This window comes from Plectropomus leopardus, chromosome 1 (genome assembly GCF_008729295.1).
Source record: "Plectropomus leopardus isolate mb chromosome 1, YSFRI_Pleo_2.0, whole genome shotgun sequence".
Lineage (NCBI taxonomy): Eukaryota > Metazoa > Chordata > Actinopteri > Perciformes > Serranidae > Plectropomus > Plectropomus leopardus.
In genome coordinates this window covers 9,146,584-9,164,234 of record NC_056463.1, presented here as the reverse complement: position 1 = coordinate 9,164,234, position 17,651 = coordinate 9,146,584, and the positions used below count along the sequence as shown (strand labels likewise).

The 17,651-nt window shown below is 38.6% G+C and overlaps 1 protein-coding gene and 1 long non-coding RNA gene across 10 annotated transcripts in view; both read left to right on the top strand.

The window, feature by feature from the left end:
* Positions 1-4,360, top strand: part of tle3b (TLE family member 3, transcriptional corepressor b) — a 43,812-nt gene extending 39,452 nt beyond the window's left edge. For all 9 annotated transcript variants that reach the window (XM_042491655.1, XM_042491629.1, XM_042491646.1 and 6 more), the window contains 4 exons: positions 621-768; positions 883-1,033; positions 2,404-2,480; positions 2,940-4,360. In XM_042491655.1, coding sequence (XP_042347589.1) covers positions 621-768; positions 883-1,033; positions 2,404-2,480; positions 2,940-3,047 — 484 coding nt within the window. In that variant the 3' untranslated portion in view covers positions 3,048-4,360. The remainder of the gene's footprint in view (positions 1-620; positions 769-882; positions 1,034-2,403; positions 2,481-2,939) is intronic.
* Positions 4,361-4,451: 91 nt separating this feature from the next.
* LOC121947001 lies at positions 4,452-6,507 on the top strand. Its single transcript, XR_006106052.1, has 3 exons — positions 4,452-4,535; positions 4,719-4,926; positions 6,181-6,507. It is a non-coding gene; the product is annotated as an uncharacterized LOC121947001 (long non-coding RNA).
* The last annotated feature ends 11,144 nt before the right edge of the window (positions 6,508-17,651 follow it).

Here is a 17,651-nt window from a genome sequence, read left to right as displayed (position 1 = left end):
ATTTTGAGATGTCACTGTTTCCTTTGATTGATGTAATGCGACTTCTCTGGAGATGGCGACACATGTTTAAAACATTAGCAGCTTTATTTCTATTGCAGACCGCACTAGCTGTCATTATTTCCACTTGAAGGCGACGTAGGCGTGATATGCAAGTGATAATGGAAAGGAAAGCCTTATATTTGGGAGAAGCCACATAAGAGGGGTTTCTGGGAGGTAAAGGTCCACAATTTCACAGAGGAATCCTGGATTCAAAATTTCAAGATGATCCGCTCAACTTTTGAAGAGTCACGCAATGTAAAAACAACTCCTGTAGCACCTGCTGCAACACGCCTGAGGGAGCCAGTTCTACTGACAAGCACATAGCCATAGCATCATGTGAACTATAAAAGCTCCCATGTTTCCATAGCAGTTTTGCAAAATATGTCCTCTTCAAATCCCCTGAAATAGCACCTCATGCTAGCGTAAAAATGTTTTCGCGATAAATGGAATGTTGTTTCAAAAGTGACATATTTCCATAAGGCGTATTTTATATTTGCAATTTCAATTTACACAATTTGAGAGCTAATGTCCATTGTTAGTCTGTTCCTGACTTGGTGTTTTGTGTCTTGTGCTGTTTCCAGGCAGTTCCAGGGCCACACAGATGGAGCCAGCTGTATCGACATCTCCCACGACGGCACCAAACTGTGGACCGGAGGGCTCGACAACACGGTCCGCTCCTGGGATCTGAGGGAGGGACGGCAGCTCCAGCAACACGACTTTACCTCACAGGTAAAGAGAAGCCATGCAGAAGAATGTATTCAGTGTGTCTTTTAGGCGATCCTTTTTCGAAAATACTGTTGACGATCTTTGCTGACGACATCTGTTTTTCTCTGCTTGTTGCAGATCTTTTCGCTCGGTTACTGTCCCACTGGAGAATGGCTGGCTGTGGGCATGGAGAGCAGCAATGTGGAGGTGCTTCACCACACCAAGCCTGATAAGTACCAGCTGCATCTGCACGAAAGCTGTGTCCTCTCACTCAAGTTCGCCTACTGTGGTAAGTAACAGGCTCCTCAACAAAGACCTGTGGGGAAACACTCAAACATTTAGCTATTCAACAGCACAGAAACCAAAACTCAAAGGTGTTATTTTTAGTGTAAAAGATGGAGGCACTTTTGGTCAGTCAGTCTAAAATTGGTGTTTATATTATTTCAAAGACATCACGACTGGGGATCTTGGAGTTTTACTGGGGTGTTGTTGCCATATTTTGGCACAAGAAAGCAAAATAAATTAGCTCTGTTGAGCAGAGCTGTAGGAGGACATGACCTTCATATTCGCCTTCAGCTCTGCTCAAAACGACACGGGAAAAGGTTGAGCGAATCAATGCGCTGCACACAGCTGTACACTGAAAAGAGATTTTGTCGCTTTATAAAAAATGCAAGGTTATTCAGAATTCATTGGAATTGGCTGAATTTGCATTAATTGTTGCGATCCCAACATCCTGGAGGGACTGCTTAATGCTCGTCTTTACATAATCAGTTTGACGGGCAGTCTGTTAAAAACCTTGAGTCTGGAGTCGAGATGATCAGATGATGAGCACTTCTGTGTAACAACAAAGAGGAAGCAACAGTTTCTGTCGATGTTGAAATGCTTCAAACATCCATCGAGTGTTGCTTAGTCAATGTTAGGGTGTGATTGAAATAGATTATTTTTGCTCTCGAACATTTTTCTCTGAGCTCCTAATGAGCGCTGTTTATATTGTTTGAAATGTCAGACGAACGTTTGCTCTCGTCGTTCTGTTCAGTCTAAGCTGCACACAGCAAAGGCTCGAAGCTTCCTGCATTAACAAGGAAGCTGTTATTTTTATAAATATGCTCATTAAATTTGTCATTGCTTTTTCGGTGCAGATCATTGTGCCTGCTGGGCAGACCAGCTGGTGTCAAGTTTAAGGCTTAGACAAATGAGGTTTCACTATCGCCTCGCTTTTTCCCCCCCTCAGAAGTGTCAGTATTCATTTCTCCTCACGAGACCCCCCACAGCAGCGCCTCATATCACTGCTACTGCAGAACTGGTTAATTCAAATGTCGCTCACTGCTTCAGAGCTCTTGCTGCCACTAATTAAATCATTAGCCAACTAGTCAGTTGGGTAATTAATCAGAGGGTGATTTAAATAATTATCAGAGTGGAAATAGTGTGAGTCTTCTTCATTATGTGCATTTTATGATTGTTAGTGTAATGGTTTTTATCCAATCAGGCTTTTATGTCCATTGATGAGGTTATTACTGACTCATATGTTGTTGTGACCGGAGGCAGAATGTGAATCTCTATTCTAATACTAGGAAAGACAAACATGACTGTGAGCACACACACACACACACACACAAACCTTCAGATTATATTCTCAAGACGTCTGTTGTGTGTTTGCAGGTAAATGGTTTGTCAGCACAGGGAAGGACAACCTGCTGAACGCGTGGAGGACTCCGTACGGTGCCAGCATATTCCAGGTAACTACAAAAAATACAAACGCACAGTTACATTAAAAAGGTAACACATAAACACTAGAAATATTTTTGGACATACTTGAGTTTTTTTTACGACATACTTTACTATGACAAATTTTTCAACATATTTTACTGTAATGCTTTCTGATTTTTTTTTTAGACTTATAGTATGACTTTTTTTTTATATACTATGATGTTTTATGAAAACATTTTTGAACATGCTATGCTACAATATCCTTAACAGTAAGATAAATAAATTATTAACTATTAACTATTGAAATTTTAACTATTTCAATGATCTATTAATTGTTTAAATATAAAATATAAAAAATGTCAAACATTCTGTAGTTTCAGCCACTAAAATTAACTGTTTGTAAAAATGTGTTGCTTTATCCTAATTCAACAATAACTACGCAGAATTAAAGAAAGCTAATCGAACGAGTTACTTTCTCACCTCCACAGTCGAAGGAGTCGTCCTCCGTCCTGAGCTGCGACATCTCAGCAGATGACAAATACATCGTGACAGGATCCGGTGACAAGAAGGCCACCGTCTACGAGGTCATCTACTAGAGAGGAAGGAGGCTCCTGCTCTGCTTCAGCACTTCGACGAGATGACTTTTACTTTCCCGACTGACCGTCTGTGGACTACAACAGAGACAAACGACACATTTGGATCTTACTTGTTGGATATCTATGGAGCTGTTGTCTGAAGGATTCTTGCGCTGGAACTATTTTTTCTGTCCTTTTTGTTTTGGAGGGTTTATTTTTTTTGGGTTACACTTTTTTTTTGTGATTTCAAATTTTTTTTTTTCCCTTGAGAATTTTTGGGCGTGACCGGATGAAGCGGCGCTTCATTTCTGATAACCTCGTTCCCCCAGACGTCTTGTGAAAAGTGTACATATCGGATTAAATAAAAGACATTTTATATATAAAAATATATATATTTTCATGTCCTGGGTGTACTTGTGAGGATTTTTTTTTTTTTTTTTGGACCCACTCTGTCTGATGCCATGATATTTGAGTGGGAGAGCAGAACATAGATTAGGACTTTTTAACAGTTTGATTTTCTTAAAGCACATTCTGCGCGCTGATCTTTTCAGAAATAAACCAGAGGAGCATGAAACTTGTAAGTAGGACGTTTGGAGGAGATTTTTAAAATGGCCTTTTGTCACAGTGCTCTTACCGGACGGAGAAAACGTGGAGTCCTCTGACTCTGGCAGAGCCTCGGCTGGTTTGGACCACAGTGGGACAGAGCGGGACATTATGATTCAGAAACAGATGGATGTAAATTTCATTCATATATATAAAAAAATCCCTTTTTAAAGTGTTCTTCTCAGTCTGTGCTATCTTTCTCCCTGTTTGTTTTACCTTGTTAGATTTTGGGAGATGGGGGACGTTTAATGTTTAGTCTGACCCTTGGACCTCAATTGGCAGCAGAAGCACTGCAGCAGGCACAAACTGGACGACAATGTGCTTTTTGCTAATGTGACGTAACACGGATGTCGAGTCGCATCATCGACGTCTTGGCTACAGACTAACGGTTCAATCTGCGCTATTGGAATCCCTCTGCTCTTTGTATCTAAACAGTATTTCTGGAACATATTTGGTTGGCAGAGACGTGTAAATGCTCCTGAGGACAGAGGGGATGGCACTTCAAAAATATAAACACATTTTAGTATATCCAGTGTCTCCCATGTTAAGACAACAGAGAATAATCCTGGTTTGTACACTGTGCTCCTGATCCTGTCAGCATTTCCCACAAGAAAATTTAAAGGGCCGAAATGCGCCCGGTCCCTCTGGATCACACCAAAGTATGTAGCAAATGCTGTCAGCACTGAAAAGAGATGTACAGTTGTTAATAAATCAATAAAACAGTTTTTGTAGAACGGCCCATTTCCTTCAATTTCAATTTTATTTATAAAGCCCATTGTCACAAAACACAGTTTGCCTCAGAGGGCTTTACAGCATACGATAGCCCTCTGCCCTTAGACCCTCACACCCTCCAACTCCCCCGAAAAAAACCCTGTAACGGAGGGAGAATGACATCGGATTTTGAAGGTAACTTTTACAGAAAAAATTTGAAAATTTGGGAAAAAGCTTGTTTGCTTTATTGTCAAATTTGATGTAGATTCTAATTTTGTTTATGTTAGATACGATGACATTTTCAAAAACATGCCATACTGTGACTTTTTCTGCTGTTTCAAATGATATCCTAAATTGTCCCATTTTGTGCCATTTCAGGTTATTCTGGACCACATACGATACTATGACGTTTTTGTGACATTCTGGACAAGACCCCAACCCCCGGGCCACCCTCCATCCCTGTTGCACCATCTCGTCTCATTGCTGCCATCATATACCCTTCTCCCAAACTCGACCCATCCTCCCTGACAGACTGTAGATTTCACCATTCAACTGTCTTCAGCTCCACCATCTGCCTGACTTCAAGGTGACTACAACATTCACACTGACTCCCCTAACTGCAACACAACAATACACTTTTTGGACATGCTCAACTGTTTCAGCCTCACTTAGCAGGTAAATATTACCAACCGCAGTGAACACAATCTGGAGCATGAAATAGCGTGCCGAGACACGCCATAGCATAGAATGTTGCAAACACGAACAAAAACACCACAATATGGCATGTCGAAAAAATGACACAAAATGCAATACTATAGTATTGCGAAAAATGTCAAAATATAACATGTCACATCTGAAAACTGCATACAATTGCCTACCAAGGCATGCTGTAGCATAGAATGTTACAGGCCAACTTATGGTGTTTTGGATGTTTTTGCAACATTCTATGCCGTTGCGTGTCTCTGCACGCTATTTTAAGCTGTTGTCAGCTTTTTTTGGGACATGTCATATTTTGACATTTTTGCCGTAGTATAGCCTTGCCTTTTTGGTCATTTTTGTTCAACATGCTGTATCAATGTGTTTTTGGCAATTTTTGCAACATTCTACGCCATGGCGTGTTTTGGCACGCTATTTTATGCGGCTTCAAAGTGTTTTAAGCTGTTTTTGGGACGGGTCATCTTTTGACATTTTTGCCTTGCCTTTTCGGTCATTTTTTCGACATGTGAAATCATGATGTTTTTGGCATTTTTTGCAACATTCTATGCCATGGCGTGTCTTGGCATGCTATTTTGTGCTGTTTTGAAGTGTTTTTAGCTGTTTTTGGGACGGGTCATTTTTTGACGTTTTTCCCTTACTATAGCCTTGCCTTTTCGGTCATTTTTTAAAATTTGTGAAATCATGGTGTTTTTGGCAATTTTTGCAACATTCTATGCCATGGCGTGTTTTGGCATGCTATTTAAAGCTGTTTTGAAGTGTTTTTAGCTGTTTTTGGGACGGGTCATTTTTTGACATTTTTGCCTTACTATAGCCTTGCCTTTTCGGTCATTTTTTCAACATTTGAAATCATGATGTTTTTGGCAATTTTTGCAACATTCTATGCCATGGCGTGTTTTGGCACGCTATTTTATGCTGTTTTAACGTGTTTTAAGCTGTTTTTGGGACGGGTCATTTTGTCACATTTTTGCCTTACTATAGCCTTGCCTTTTCGGTCATCTTTTCAACATGCTGTATTAACGTGTTTTTGGAAATTTTTGTAACATTGTATGCTATGGTGTGTCTTGGCAAGCAGTATTTTACTTTTTTGAGGCGTTTTCAGCTGTTTTTGTGACATATTTTACAGAAGCACCATCGAGTCTTTTCTGACCAACAGCACCTCAGTGTAGCAAGCCAGCTGCACACCCGCAGAGAGTTACACACTCCATTGTGTGGTGATGGCGGATCAGTGCTCCATGGACCGGACAATATCTACTCCAACAAACTTAAAAAAAAAAGCCCACAGGTTCCTGAGAGACGTCACACACCCTGGCCACTCCATGTTTGAAAGGGTACCATCTGTCAGGAGGTTAAGGACAATCAAAGCCAAGACAAACCGACTGAGACAGACTTTAAACCAAAGTTGTGTCCTACATTGCCCCACCCCTAATATAAGTCAGTATCATATATGCACTACCGCTGCTGCTTTCTATTAAATTATTTATTTATTCGTTACTTATGAATTTTGATTTGTGTTTTTGAATGTTGTTTGATTCGTGTTGAGAAGGGACACACAGAGTTTAAATGTACATTTGTATCATGCCAATAAAAAGATTAATTCATTGATTCACTCATTCATGTCATAATTTGATGTTTTTTGCCTTACTATAGCCTTGCCTTTTTGGTCATTTTTTTTAACATGCTGTATTAAGATGTTTTTGGCATTTTTTGCAACATTCTATGCCATGGCGTGTTTTGGCACGCTATTTTGTGCTGTTTTGAAGTGTTTTTAGCTGTTTTTTGGACGGGTCATTTTTTGACATTTTTGCCTTACTATAGCCTTGCCTTTTCGGTCATTTTTTCAACATGTGAAATCATGATGTTTTTGGCATTTTTTGCAACATTCTATGCCATGGCGTGTTTTGGCACGCTATTTTGTGCTGTTTTGAAGTGTTTTTAGCTGTTTTTGGGACGGGTCATTTTTTGACATTTTTGCCTTACTATAGCCTTGCCTTTTTGGTCATTTTTTCAACATGTGAAATCATGATGTTTTTGGCATTTTTTGCAACATTCTATGCCATGGCGTGTCTTAGCACGCTATTTTGTGCTGTTTTGAAGTGTTTTTAGCTGTTTTTGGGACCGGTCATTATTTGACATTTTTGCCTTACTATAGCCTTGCCTTTTCGGTCATTTTTTCAACATGTAAAATCATGACGTTTTTGGCATTTCTTGCAACATTCTATGCCATGGCGTGTTTTGGCACGCTATTTTGTGCTGTTTTGAAGTGTTTTTAGCTGTTTTTGGGACGGGTCATTTTTTGACATTTTTGCCTTACTATAGCCTTGCCTTTTTGGTCATTTTTTCAACATGTGAAATCATGATGTTTTTGGGATTTTTTGCAACATTCTATGCCATGGTGTGTTTTGGCACGCTATTTTAAGCTGTTTTGAAGTGTTTTAAGCTGTTTTTGGGACGGGTCATTTTGTCACATTTTGCCTTACTATAGCCTTGCCTTTTCGGTCATTTTTTCAACATGTGAAATCATGATGTTTTTGGCATTTTTTGCAACATTCTATGCCATGGCGTGTTTTGGCACGCTATTTTGTGCTGTTTTGAAGTGTTTTTAGCTGTTTTTGGGACCGGTCATTTTTTGACATTTTTGCCTTACTATAGCCTTGCCTTTTCGGTCATTTTTTTAACATGCTGTATTAAGATGTTTTTGGCAATTTTTGCAACATTCTATGCCATGGCGTGTTTTGGCATGCTATTAAAGCTTTTTTGAAGTGTTTTTAGCTGTTTTTGGGACCGGTCATTTTTTGACATTTTTGCCTTACTATAGCCTTGCCTTTTCGGTCATTTTTTCAACATGTGAAATCATGATGTTTTTGGCATTTTTTGCAACAATCTATGCCATGGCGTGTCTTGGCACGCTATTTTGTCCTGTTTTGAGGTGTTTTTAGCTGTTTTTGGGACGGGTCATTTTTTGACATTTTTGCCTTACTATAGCCTTGCTTTTTCGGTCATTTTTTCAACATGTGAAATCATGATGTTTTTGGCATTTTTTGCAACATTCTACGCCAAGGCGTGTTTTGGCACGCTATTTTGTGCTGTTTTGAAGTGTTTTTAGCTGTTTTTGGAACCGGTCATTTTTTGACATTTTTGCCTTACTATAGCCTTGCCTTTTTGGTCATTATTTTAACATGCTGTATTAAGATGTTTTTGGCAATTTTTGCAACATTCTATGCCATGGTGTGTCTTGGCACGCTATTTTAAGCTGTTTTGAAGTGTTTTTAGCTGTTTGTGGGACGGGTCATTTTTTGACATTTTTGCCTTACTATAGCCTTGCCTTTTTGGTCATTTTTTCAACATGTGAAATCATGATGTTTTTGCATTTTTTGCAACAATCTATGCCATGGCGTGTCTTGGCACGCTATTTTGTCCTGTTTTGAGGTGTTTTTAGCTGTTTTTGGGACGGGTCATTTTTTGACATTTTTGCCTTACTATAGCCTTGCTTTTTCGGTCATTTTTTCAACATGTGAAATCATGATGTTTTTGGCATTTTTTGCAACATTCTACGCCAAGGCGTGTTTTGGCACGCTATTTTAAGCTGTTTTGAAGTGTTTTTAGCTGTTTTTGGGACGGGTCATTTTTTGACATTTTTGCCTTACTATAGCCTTGCCTTTTCGGTCATTTTATTAACATATTAAAAACATGTAAGCTTAAATAAGAATCAAACTTTGTTAGTGGTAGAACACATATGCAAACAGTTTATTAACCCTTTGGCAAGATGTTTTTGGCAATTTTTGCAACAATCTATGCCATGGCGTGTTTTGGCACGCTATTTTGTCCTGTTTTGAGGTGTTTTTAGCTGTTTTTGGGACGGGTCATTTTTTGACATTTTTGCCCTACTATAGCCTTGCTTTTTCGGTCATTTTTTCAACATGTGAAATCATGATGTTTTTGGCAATTTTTGCAATATTCTATGCCATGGCGTGTCTTGGCACGCTATTCAAAGCTGTTTTGAAGTGTTTTTAGCTGTTTTTGGAACCGGTCATTTTTTGACATTTTTGCCTTACTATAGCCTTGCCTTTTTGGTCATTATTTTAACATGCTGTATTAAGATGTTTTTGGCAATTTTTGCAACATTCTATGCCATGGTGTGTCTTGGCACGCTATTTTAAGCTGTTTTGAAGTGTTTTTAGCTGTTTTTGGGACGGGTCATTTTTTCACATTTTTGCCTTACTATAGCCTTGCCTTTTCGGTCATTTTTTCAACATGCTGTATTAAGGTGTTTTTGGCAATTTTTGCAACATTGTATGCCATGGCGTGTCTTGGCACGCTATTATATGCTGTTTTAACATGTTTCAAGCTGTTGTTGGGACGGGTCATTTTTTGACATTTTTGCCTTACTATAGCCTTGCCTTTTTCGGTCATTTTTTCAACATGCTATATTAACATGTTTTTGGCAATTTTTGCCATAATTTATGTCATGGCGTGTCTTGGCACACTTTTTCATGCTGTATTCAGGTGTTTTCAGCAGTTTTTCGGAAAGGTAATATCTTTGACATTTTTTGTCATACGATAGCTTTGCTTTTTCTCTGATTTTTTTTTAACATGTTTTATCAAGGCATTTTTGATAGATCTTTTCATATAGTTTTGTTGTTAAAGAAGACCCGTTTTACTTAAATCGGTCAAGAATTTTTAATTTTTTGGATTTTCCATTAACCAGGGAGGCGTGCAAGAAAAACAAAGTTTCCTCCACAAATTCAGTGTCACACGGGATTAGTAAGTCATGTACCAATGAACATTTTGGGGCTGAAATATTTAATCACAAATTCGAGGTAGCCTACTTCCACATCACTCGTACGGTAAGTACATGTACCTTGCACCACTGCTGCCAAAATCGTACTATTGGTTATATTTAAGATCGAAATGACTTTTGGTTCGACAGTGTTGTTCTATGAGTTTAACTGAAAACTGAAAATCATGTTTGTTGTGTTTTTACCAATGTGCTTCTGGACTATTTTTTCCTCATTATCTGATATTTCTGCATACACACACTTTGAGTAAATGTAACTAAAGTGGGTGATAATAAATCTGTTATACAGTAAGTTGAAAGTACCATAATGCATATAGCAGGAAATATATTTTTCAGAATGTGATGAACTATCATTATTTATTAATGATTACGTTTAAGTCACAGTGAGGTTTTGCTTTGTCAAACCTAATTAAATGTGAAAGAATTAAATTAAACAAGCAGCAGGCTGACAACCAAGTTTTGGGGTTTTACGTCTTTTTTGCGGGAGTTTTAACAATTTTTTATTTTCTGATTCCACTTAACTAAATGCTTATGTAATATGATGTCAATATTTTACTTTTATTCTTGTGTCCTTTATGACAGTAAACTTGATATCATTGGGTTGTGGACAAAACTAAACATTTGCGTATGTCATCTTCGGCTTCAGAAAGACATTTTTACAAACCTAACAACTAATTGATTAATGGATGGAAATACTAAACCCATTTGTCAAGAATAAATATAATTGTTAGTTTCAGCCCTTCTTGAGAGAAGCACCCCATATATCTACCAGAGTAAATATTTTACCAAATGCCAGTCTGAACACCAATCTGGTGCTTTTTCGGATCCATCAACACACTAGTTTGGTGTAAATAATGTGTTTAAATTCACACATTAAAATGGGATGGTTATCAAAAACAAAAACAGGAACCTAATGTCACTACTGACAGAGAAAACAAGTAGCTACTGTAGGTGTAATTTTTGGTAATGGAAACTGTTAAATGTCATGATTGTGACACCGAGGCTTGTAATACATTTGTCACCACACACACACACACACACACACACACACACACACACACACACTGATATGAAACAAGTGAAGTGTGACAGAGAGAGGAGATCTAAACTGAGGTTTAAAAAAAAAGAAAGAAAGAGAAAAAAAAGGTGTGAGAGATACCGAGACGGTTGTTGTGAGTTAATGGCTTTGTTTCCAGGCGGGATGGTTTGTGGTTTCAGGCCTGCTGACAGGAGTAATGGTGGGAGGGATGAGACACACAGCTCAGGATCCGTGTGGCCTGCCAAACCACACACACACACACACACACACACACACACAGAACGACTTCTCTGTTGCTTCACTTGAATCACAGAACCGGCACAGACACATTCAGTCGCACTCGCATTTCACACACTCCCACACACACCTCAGAAAATGACAAACTACTTCGGGAATTTGTGGCTGATATCAGTTATGATTGTGAAACTGGATTTGAAGACAAAATTAAAAACATGCCAGTTACGGCCGAAAGTCGATTTAGAAACTAGAGCCTTTTTTGCCTGTCATGTGTTTTGTCAGGCACAGGCTTCCATAGATTACTCATGATATGTACTATAAATGTGTGTTGTTTTCCTGACTCACTGCCCTGAAGAGTTGCCATGTCTTTTCAGTCTTCCTCTCCCACGTCCTTTCCCACTCTCTTGTTCTGCTCCCACCACAGGAGGTGACTGCATTCATTTTCACTCTTGTGGGGGTGCTGGCTGTAAGGCTGTGATTTCTGACTGTGTATGTGAGAGAGACAGAAAGAGAGAGAAGAGGGGGGCAGGGTGCTTAGAGATGCAATATGGGGCATGAACAAGTCCTTTCTTATGTCACCATTGAATCTTCAATATTTAACCAAGACGGAGATAATTCACCAACAATAACCAAACACTTTGACCAAAACACAATTTAAAAAGAATTTTAGCTGCCATAAACACATGACAGTGAATCCTTTAAAGATACATTAATTGAAAATGTTTCCACTGATAGAAATTGCAATAAAGTAAACTTTTGTTTACCAAAGCTGTCTTCTTCTGCAGTACCATCTCCGGCTGTCCTGTAACACAGCAGTAACATGAACAGGATGTGTCAGTGTGCATGTGGGACACGTAAATATGTTTTGACGACACGCTTCATTAAAAAAAAAAGAAGCTGTTATTCTTTGACATGAAACAAGATGATACACAGATATAGCTCTGTTTTTTATATTTGTCTAAATCTTGATGTACTCCCAAAACTATAAATGTGGCACGTTTCATTTTCCATTCAAGAGCAATTTCATCCAATTCATAAAAAACGTTTTCCCTTGACGTCTGCTAAAAGCTGACTGCGCTGCAGTAAAAAGCTTCGAGCCACTTTGAAAGGCTCGGCCTGTAAAATCCTGATGCAAGATGTTTTTTGTTCTCTTGACAGTCGAGAGCTTTTTGCCGTGAAGGAGAAGTGATGCAGGGCGCTCTGCCGCTCTCCTCTCCATTTCTCTCCTTGGTCCATTTCAGCTGAGAGGCAAAGGTTTTACTCTCCTTTTACCTGACAGCCTTCTGATTTCATCTCTCTTTTATAGTGCCGTGAGAAGAAATGGAGGGCAAAATGATGAGACTTTTCTCTCTCCCTTCTCTCAGCGAGACAGGCCTTTTATGTTTTCATCTTCCACTTCCACCGGCTCCTTTCCTCCATACCATTTTCAGCAGTTACACCCCTCCACATCTGTCTTCTCTGTGTACCCACATCGATTGGGCTGAACCAAGTAGCCTGAAGAAAAACAGAGAGGAGTGTATGAGGATGCAGTATTTTTTCTTTTTCAAAAAAAAAAGATAAAAAAGAGAAACCCTTCTTCTTTCTCTCTCTCACTCGCTGGATAACCAAGTGCTTGCGGAGAGCAGTGTGAGATTAAAGGGAGCTTGTGTAGAGGCAGAGAGCGCTGGTGCTTCAGCTCCCAGAGGTCATTTTGGTCCCTTTGATAGCGTTCAGGCCTCGCTCCATCTCCTGACCTGTCCTTAAGATGAGAAGCTTTCATCAGTCTCTGCCAGACACAAGAGCCCACTCAGGATCAGGGGCTCAAATTAGAGAAGGGCTTTGTGTGTGTGTGTGTGTGCGTGTGTGTGTGTGTGTGTGTGTGTGTGTGCGCGCGCGTGCGTGCGTGTGTGCGTGCGTGTGTGTGTGTGTGTGCTGAGTTTTCATAGTTATGTATAATTCAATGCTTTTACTGTTATAAAAGCCTTCTCTTTGGTCTTTGATCACACAGACTGGTGAGAACAATGCCTACAATTATTTGTTCGGGAGGACTGGAGGGGATTTGAAAGGATTCATGTAACAGACAAAACAAAACAGAGGAGGAGGCATCCTGCAGCAAACTAACAGCACCCTGACTGTATGCTGAATATCAAGTATGTCGCTGTGACTGTATATATACTATACTATATATTTATATACACACAGGGGGTAGCCAGGATAACAGAAACCTCAATGCATTTGCAATAAAAACTTTGCAATGCTTCAATTTGTTCATGGTCAGGGAGTGCTGGTGCAACTCTGCTGGACAAAATAAAAGGACCATATTTTACACTTCACATAGTTGAATCCAGGAGAGACCCATTAGAAAGTATGGCTCCTTAAAAAGTACTAAGAGCGGATGTATGTAACATTACGCTGAACTGCGCTCACACGGCGGTTACTGCTGATAAAACCGTCCAGACCCAAGGTGGTATTATCTACACCAGGTCTGTGAAGGACCCTGATGCTTATCACTTTATTAATTTTAGAACATTGTATATAGAACAACTTCACTGCAATAAAATTAATTTCTATTTAATTACAACATAACAAAGAAGCATTAGAATTCCCTTTACTTCCACAAAAAGTCCTAATTTATTTGTACACCCCATCCTCAGTCAAAAAAAGTCAAACAGTTTTGTTTTGCAGTCTACGTGTCGCAATGGGACCTAAAGGAATAGTTCAACATTTGGTATTACACTCATTGACTTTGTTGCTAGGAAACAGATGAGAAAAATAGTACCACTCACATTGGAGTGCGGCTCGGGCTGCAAATATCTGTCTCAACCCGACCCAAGCCCGAAACAAGTCATGTGACTTAAGCACTGGCTTTGTCCCTGCCACATTATTGCTGTTACCATAGTTACAGCCTGGCTGTATAGTAATACACACCTGTCACACACACAAAACACACACTACTGTATGTTATCAGCAGTTCTAAATAATACATTTTGAGTTTTATCATTGGCGCATGTCAAGTCATGAACTATGACTGCTGTTAACTGAACTATCATCTACCATCATGGTTTATTTTGATTTATCATTGATGAAGCGGATAGCATCCACAGTGGATGGCTCCAGCACTGTCACTCTCTGTTCGATGGTTCTTCCATCAACGCTAAAGTCCCTGTCGCTGCCGCGGTTGCCGACTGGCCAGAACGCCTCGAACAAGCACAGTGAGCTTCTAGCAACGTTAGCTGAAGACAAATTTTGTTTGACGTGCTCCAATCTTACCGAGCTAACGATAACATAAATAACAAACCAGAGCATTGGACAAAAAGTAACGCAACACAGACAGTAAGCCCATCTTAGAACAAACCCAGCCAAATCGAATAAAAATTTCAAGTATTTATTTAAAATCGGCCCGAACAGTCGAGTCCCATCTTGTATCGACACTCTCTTGTGTCTGCACAGTAAATATGAAGCTGCAGCCAGCTCCCTGTGTTCCTGGGGGGACACAGCTGGCTATTTTCAAACGTTTCCCACATTAACATGATAATCTTTTTTTATTAATCTGTACAAGTGCCATTTTGTCATATTCTTACCAAACTATTCATTTCACAAGTTGATGCACAACACACAAAACACACCTTTAGACTTAAGGTTAGAAGATCAATTGACTCTATCACCCACACATGCTGAGGAGGTGGAGTAAACAAAGAGGAAGAAAACGTTTTATAGCTTTTGTTTGTCTGTTTTTTGCAGACAACAGAGACAAATCCACATGATGCTGGAGATTAAACTGACTCATTCCCTCAGATACTGTGAAGAACCTGCATCGTCACAACAGACAGGATGTTGAGTAGTGAGGTCTGAGGTGCACAGCTATAGTTAAAAATGCATATTTTGACAAACAGGAAGTGATAAACAACATCAGACAGCAGAGCAGTGGCCCACAGGCACAAAGTAACAACAGAAAAATCACTTGTTCATTTCATGGGACCTGTAAAAAGGGAAACTGTGAAACGCTCCTCACAGCAATCGCTTTAACTGCCAAGGTGAACACGGGGGTTAACAAGCTCAGCAAAGCAAATAATTGGTACAAATAAGTCATTAGCACAGTGGAAAGGCTCAGACAAAATGCGAAGGAGCTCTAATTGAACACGATTATAAACTTCCTTCCTCCTCCATCAATTGGAGCGGTAACGAGGAGGTCCTCTGGGATAATTAGGATCAAAAACAGACCAAAAGTGGCTCTGAAGGGAAACTCAGATGTTCAGTTCAGTTAAACATGAACAGCTGAACAAAAACACTCATCTCACACAATAATGTGATGCTTTCTATATCATCCCCTTATCAGTTTGACTCCATGAAGCCATATCAATCACATTAAGTCTTGACAAAATGACTGTATATTGTGAATATTATGATATATACATGACAGATATTCTGTTGGTTTCGGACTGTGTAGTTGGGTCTCACTTCTGTCATCAGTCACACCAATCAACAGCAGCTAAAATATTTTTCAGTTGGTGAACTAAGGTGAGTTTGAGACTTCATCATCATCATCATCACCTGAAACAAAACTTCAGTGGGATGTTTCTCTTGATAAATGTTTGTGTGAACACACATTTTTGGTCAGAACACTTGAAAATATCGAGATTTCTCATCGTAAATGTAATAATCAAGTGAACATGTTCAGAAAAGGAACCAAATACATCCTGAGAATATTATTTATATTGAGATAGCAACTAAAATTGTTTGTATTGATTACAGATTATTTTCTCTTTTATTTGCTTTAAAGGTCAGGAAATAGTAAATATGAATATTTTCAAGAGCTAAAGGTTACGTCTTTAGTTGCTTGTTTCTTCCAAACAACTTTCAAAAAAAAAACCAAAAACAAAAACAGACATTCTTCTTAATATCATAGAGCATAAATATTGACATTTAAGAGGAAGAAAGCTGTCAAGTTTTGGGCAATTTAACTAAAAAAATGGCCTAACGCAATCGATTATTGAAATATTTGCTGATTCAACTAACTATTTCAACTTTAGTTTACACAATTAACAGTTGTGCTGTATACTGCCAGCAACATTTATACATGTTGCATATTCCATATTGCTGGTCAACCCTTTTTAGGTAAAGAAATTGTAAAAACCTAAAATGGCCAATGTTTTACATTTAATAAACTGCAGTTGTTGCCTCCTGATCTAAATCCACTGTCAAAGTCTAAATTCCACCATACAAATCACATTTGCAGTCATTACATCCTGCAGTTCTCAGGTTAAAGCTGTATGTTTTTTAATTGTTTGATAGCTACTAAGCATATGTTAAAGAAAACACTACTAAACACAACCAGCAGTTATTGTTTCGCCAAGTATTTGTTTCGTATTAATCTGTGCATTTCCATGCCAAAAATAGCAATTAAGAACATTTGGGATGGTGAGAAATCTTTTAAAACAGCATTTAGACTCATGAGAGAGAAAATTAGTTTTTGGTGGCAAGGAAAATGTTTGATGAAATAATACATTTAAAATAAAAACGGTATTGAATGTCAGTTTTGGGGGGGTTTGTCTTGACATCAGATGGTGTATTGATGTATTTGCAAGTTTATATGTGTGTTTCCATTTTTATAAACGTGTGCATTAACATCTCTGTCAGTCACATGTAAATCCATTAAGTGATTCTTGTGCTACCTGGCCGTTGGTAAACACATCTTTTTTTTGTAGTCCTTGTGTAACTTGCAGATCAACTGTAATCTGATCTGGGATCTGTTACAGAACAAACATCAACTGAAGTCACGTTGACAGACTGATCTCTTATGTATCTTCTTCGCTTTGCTTTTATGTTGCACCTGTACTTTATGCAAATATACATATACTATTAGACTGTTTTTGCAAATGTACAAACTGAGACGGAATAAAAAAGTTGTACATTTTTTTAATATGTTCTGTTTGAAGCACTTCGTAGCTCTGTTCTGAAAAGTGTTTTACCCTCCTGAGATTTTTTGATTTCTCATAACTATGTAGGATTAGTCGGACCTTATAACAATAAAAACTAAGCATTGCCTTTAAACAGCAAGTAGTATTGGAAAAAATGATGTCCTCATATAGGGATGCTGAGTTTATTTTTAACAGTCAAACATGTATAAAACAGTTTATTTTAATGAATAACGTTGTTCTGCAAAAGCAAAATAACAAATTTGAATTTCTTATTTTGGAAAATTTTATGACTTTTACTTACTTTTAGTTGGCCCTGATAAGTGGAAGTGAAAAAAACTAAGCATTTGTCTTTGAAGATTGAGTAGTTTTGGGGGAAAAAATCTGTCCTCGTGGGGGATTTTTAATAGTCACAAGTGTGCAAAAAGAAAATAGCTAACAATGCAGCAGTTGTTCAGTGTTTTGTAACTCTGTGGGTTAGTGGTCAACGCTCAAGTCTTAAACTGTTCATTTCAAAGCCAGTTGCTAATAATGCAATATATCTAAAAGCCTTGTGATTTGTAATTGGTGTAAATATTTCCTTGCTCTTAGTTAGACTTGATAAGTGCTAAACAGAAGTGGAACAGAAA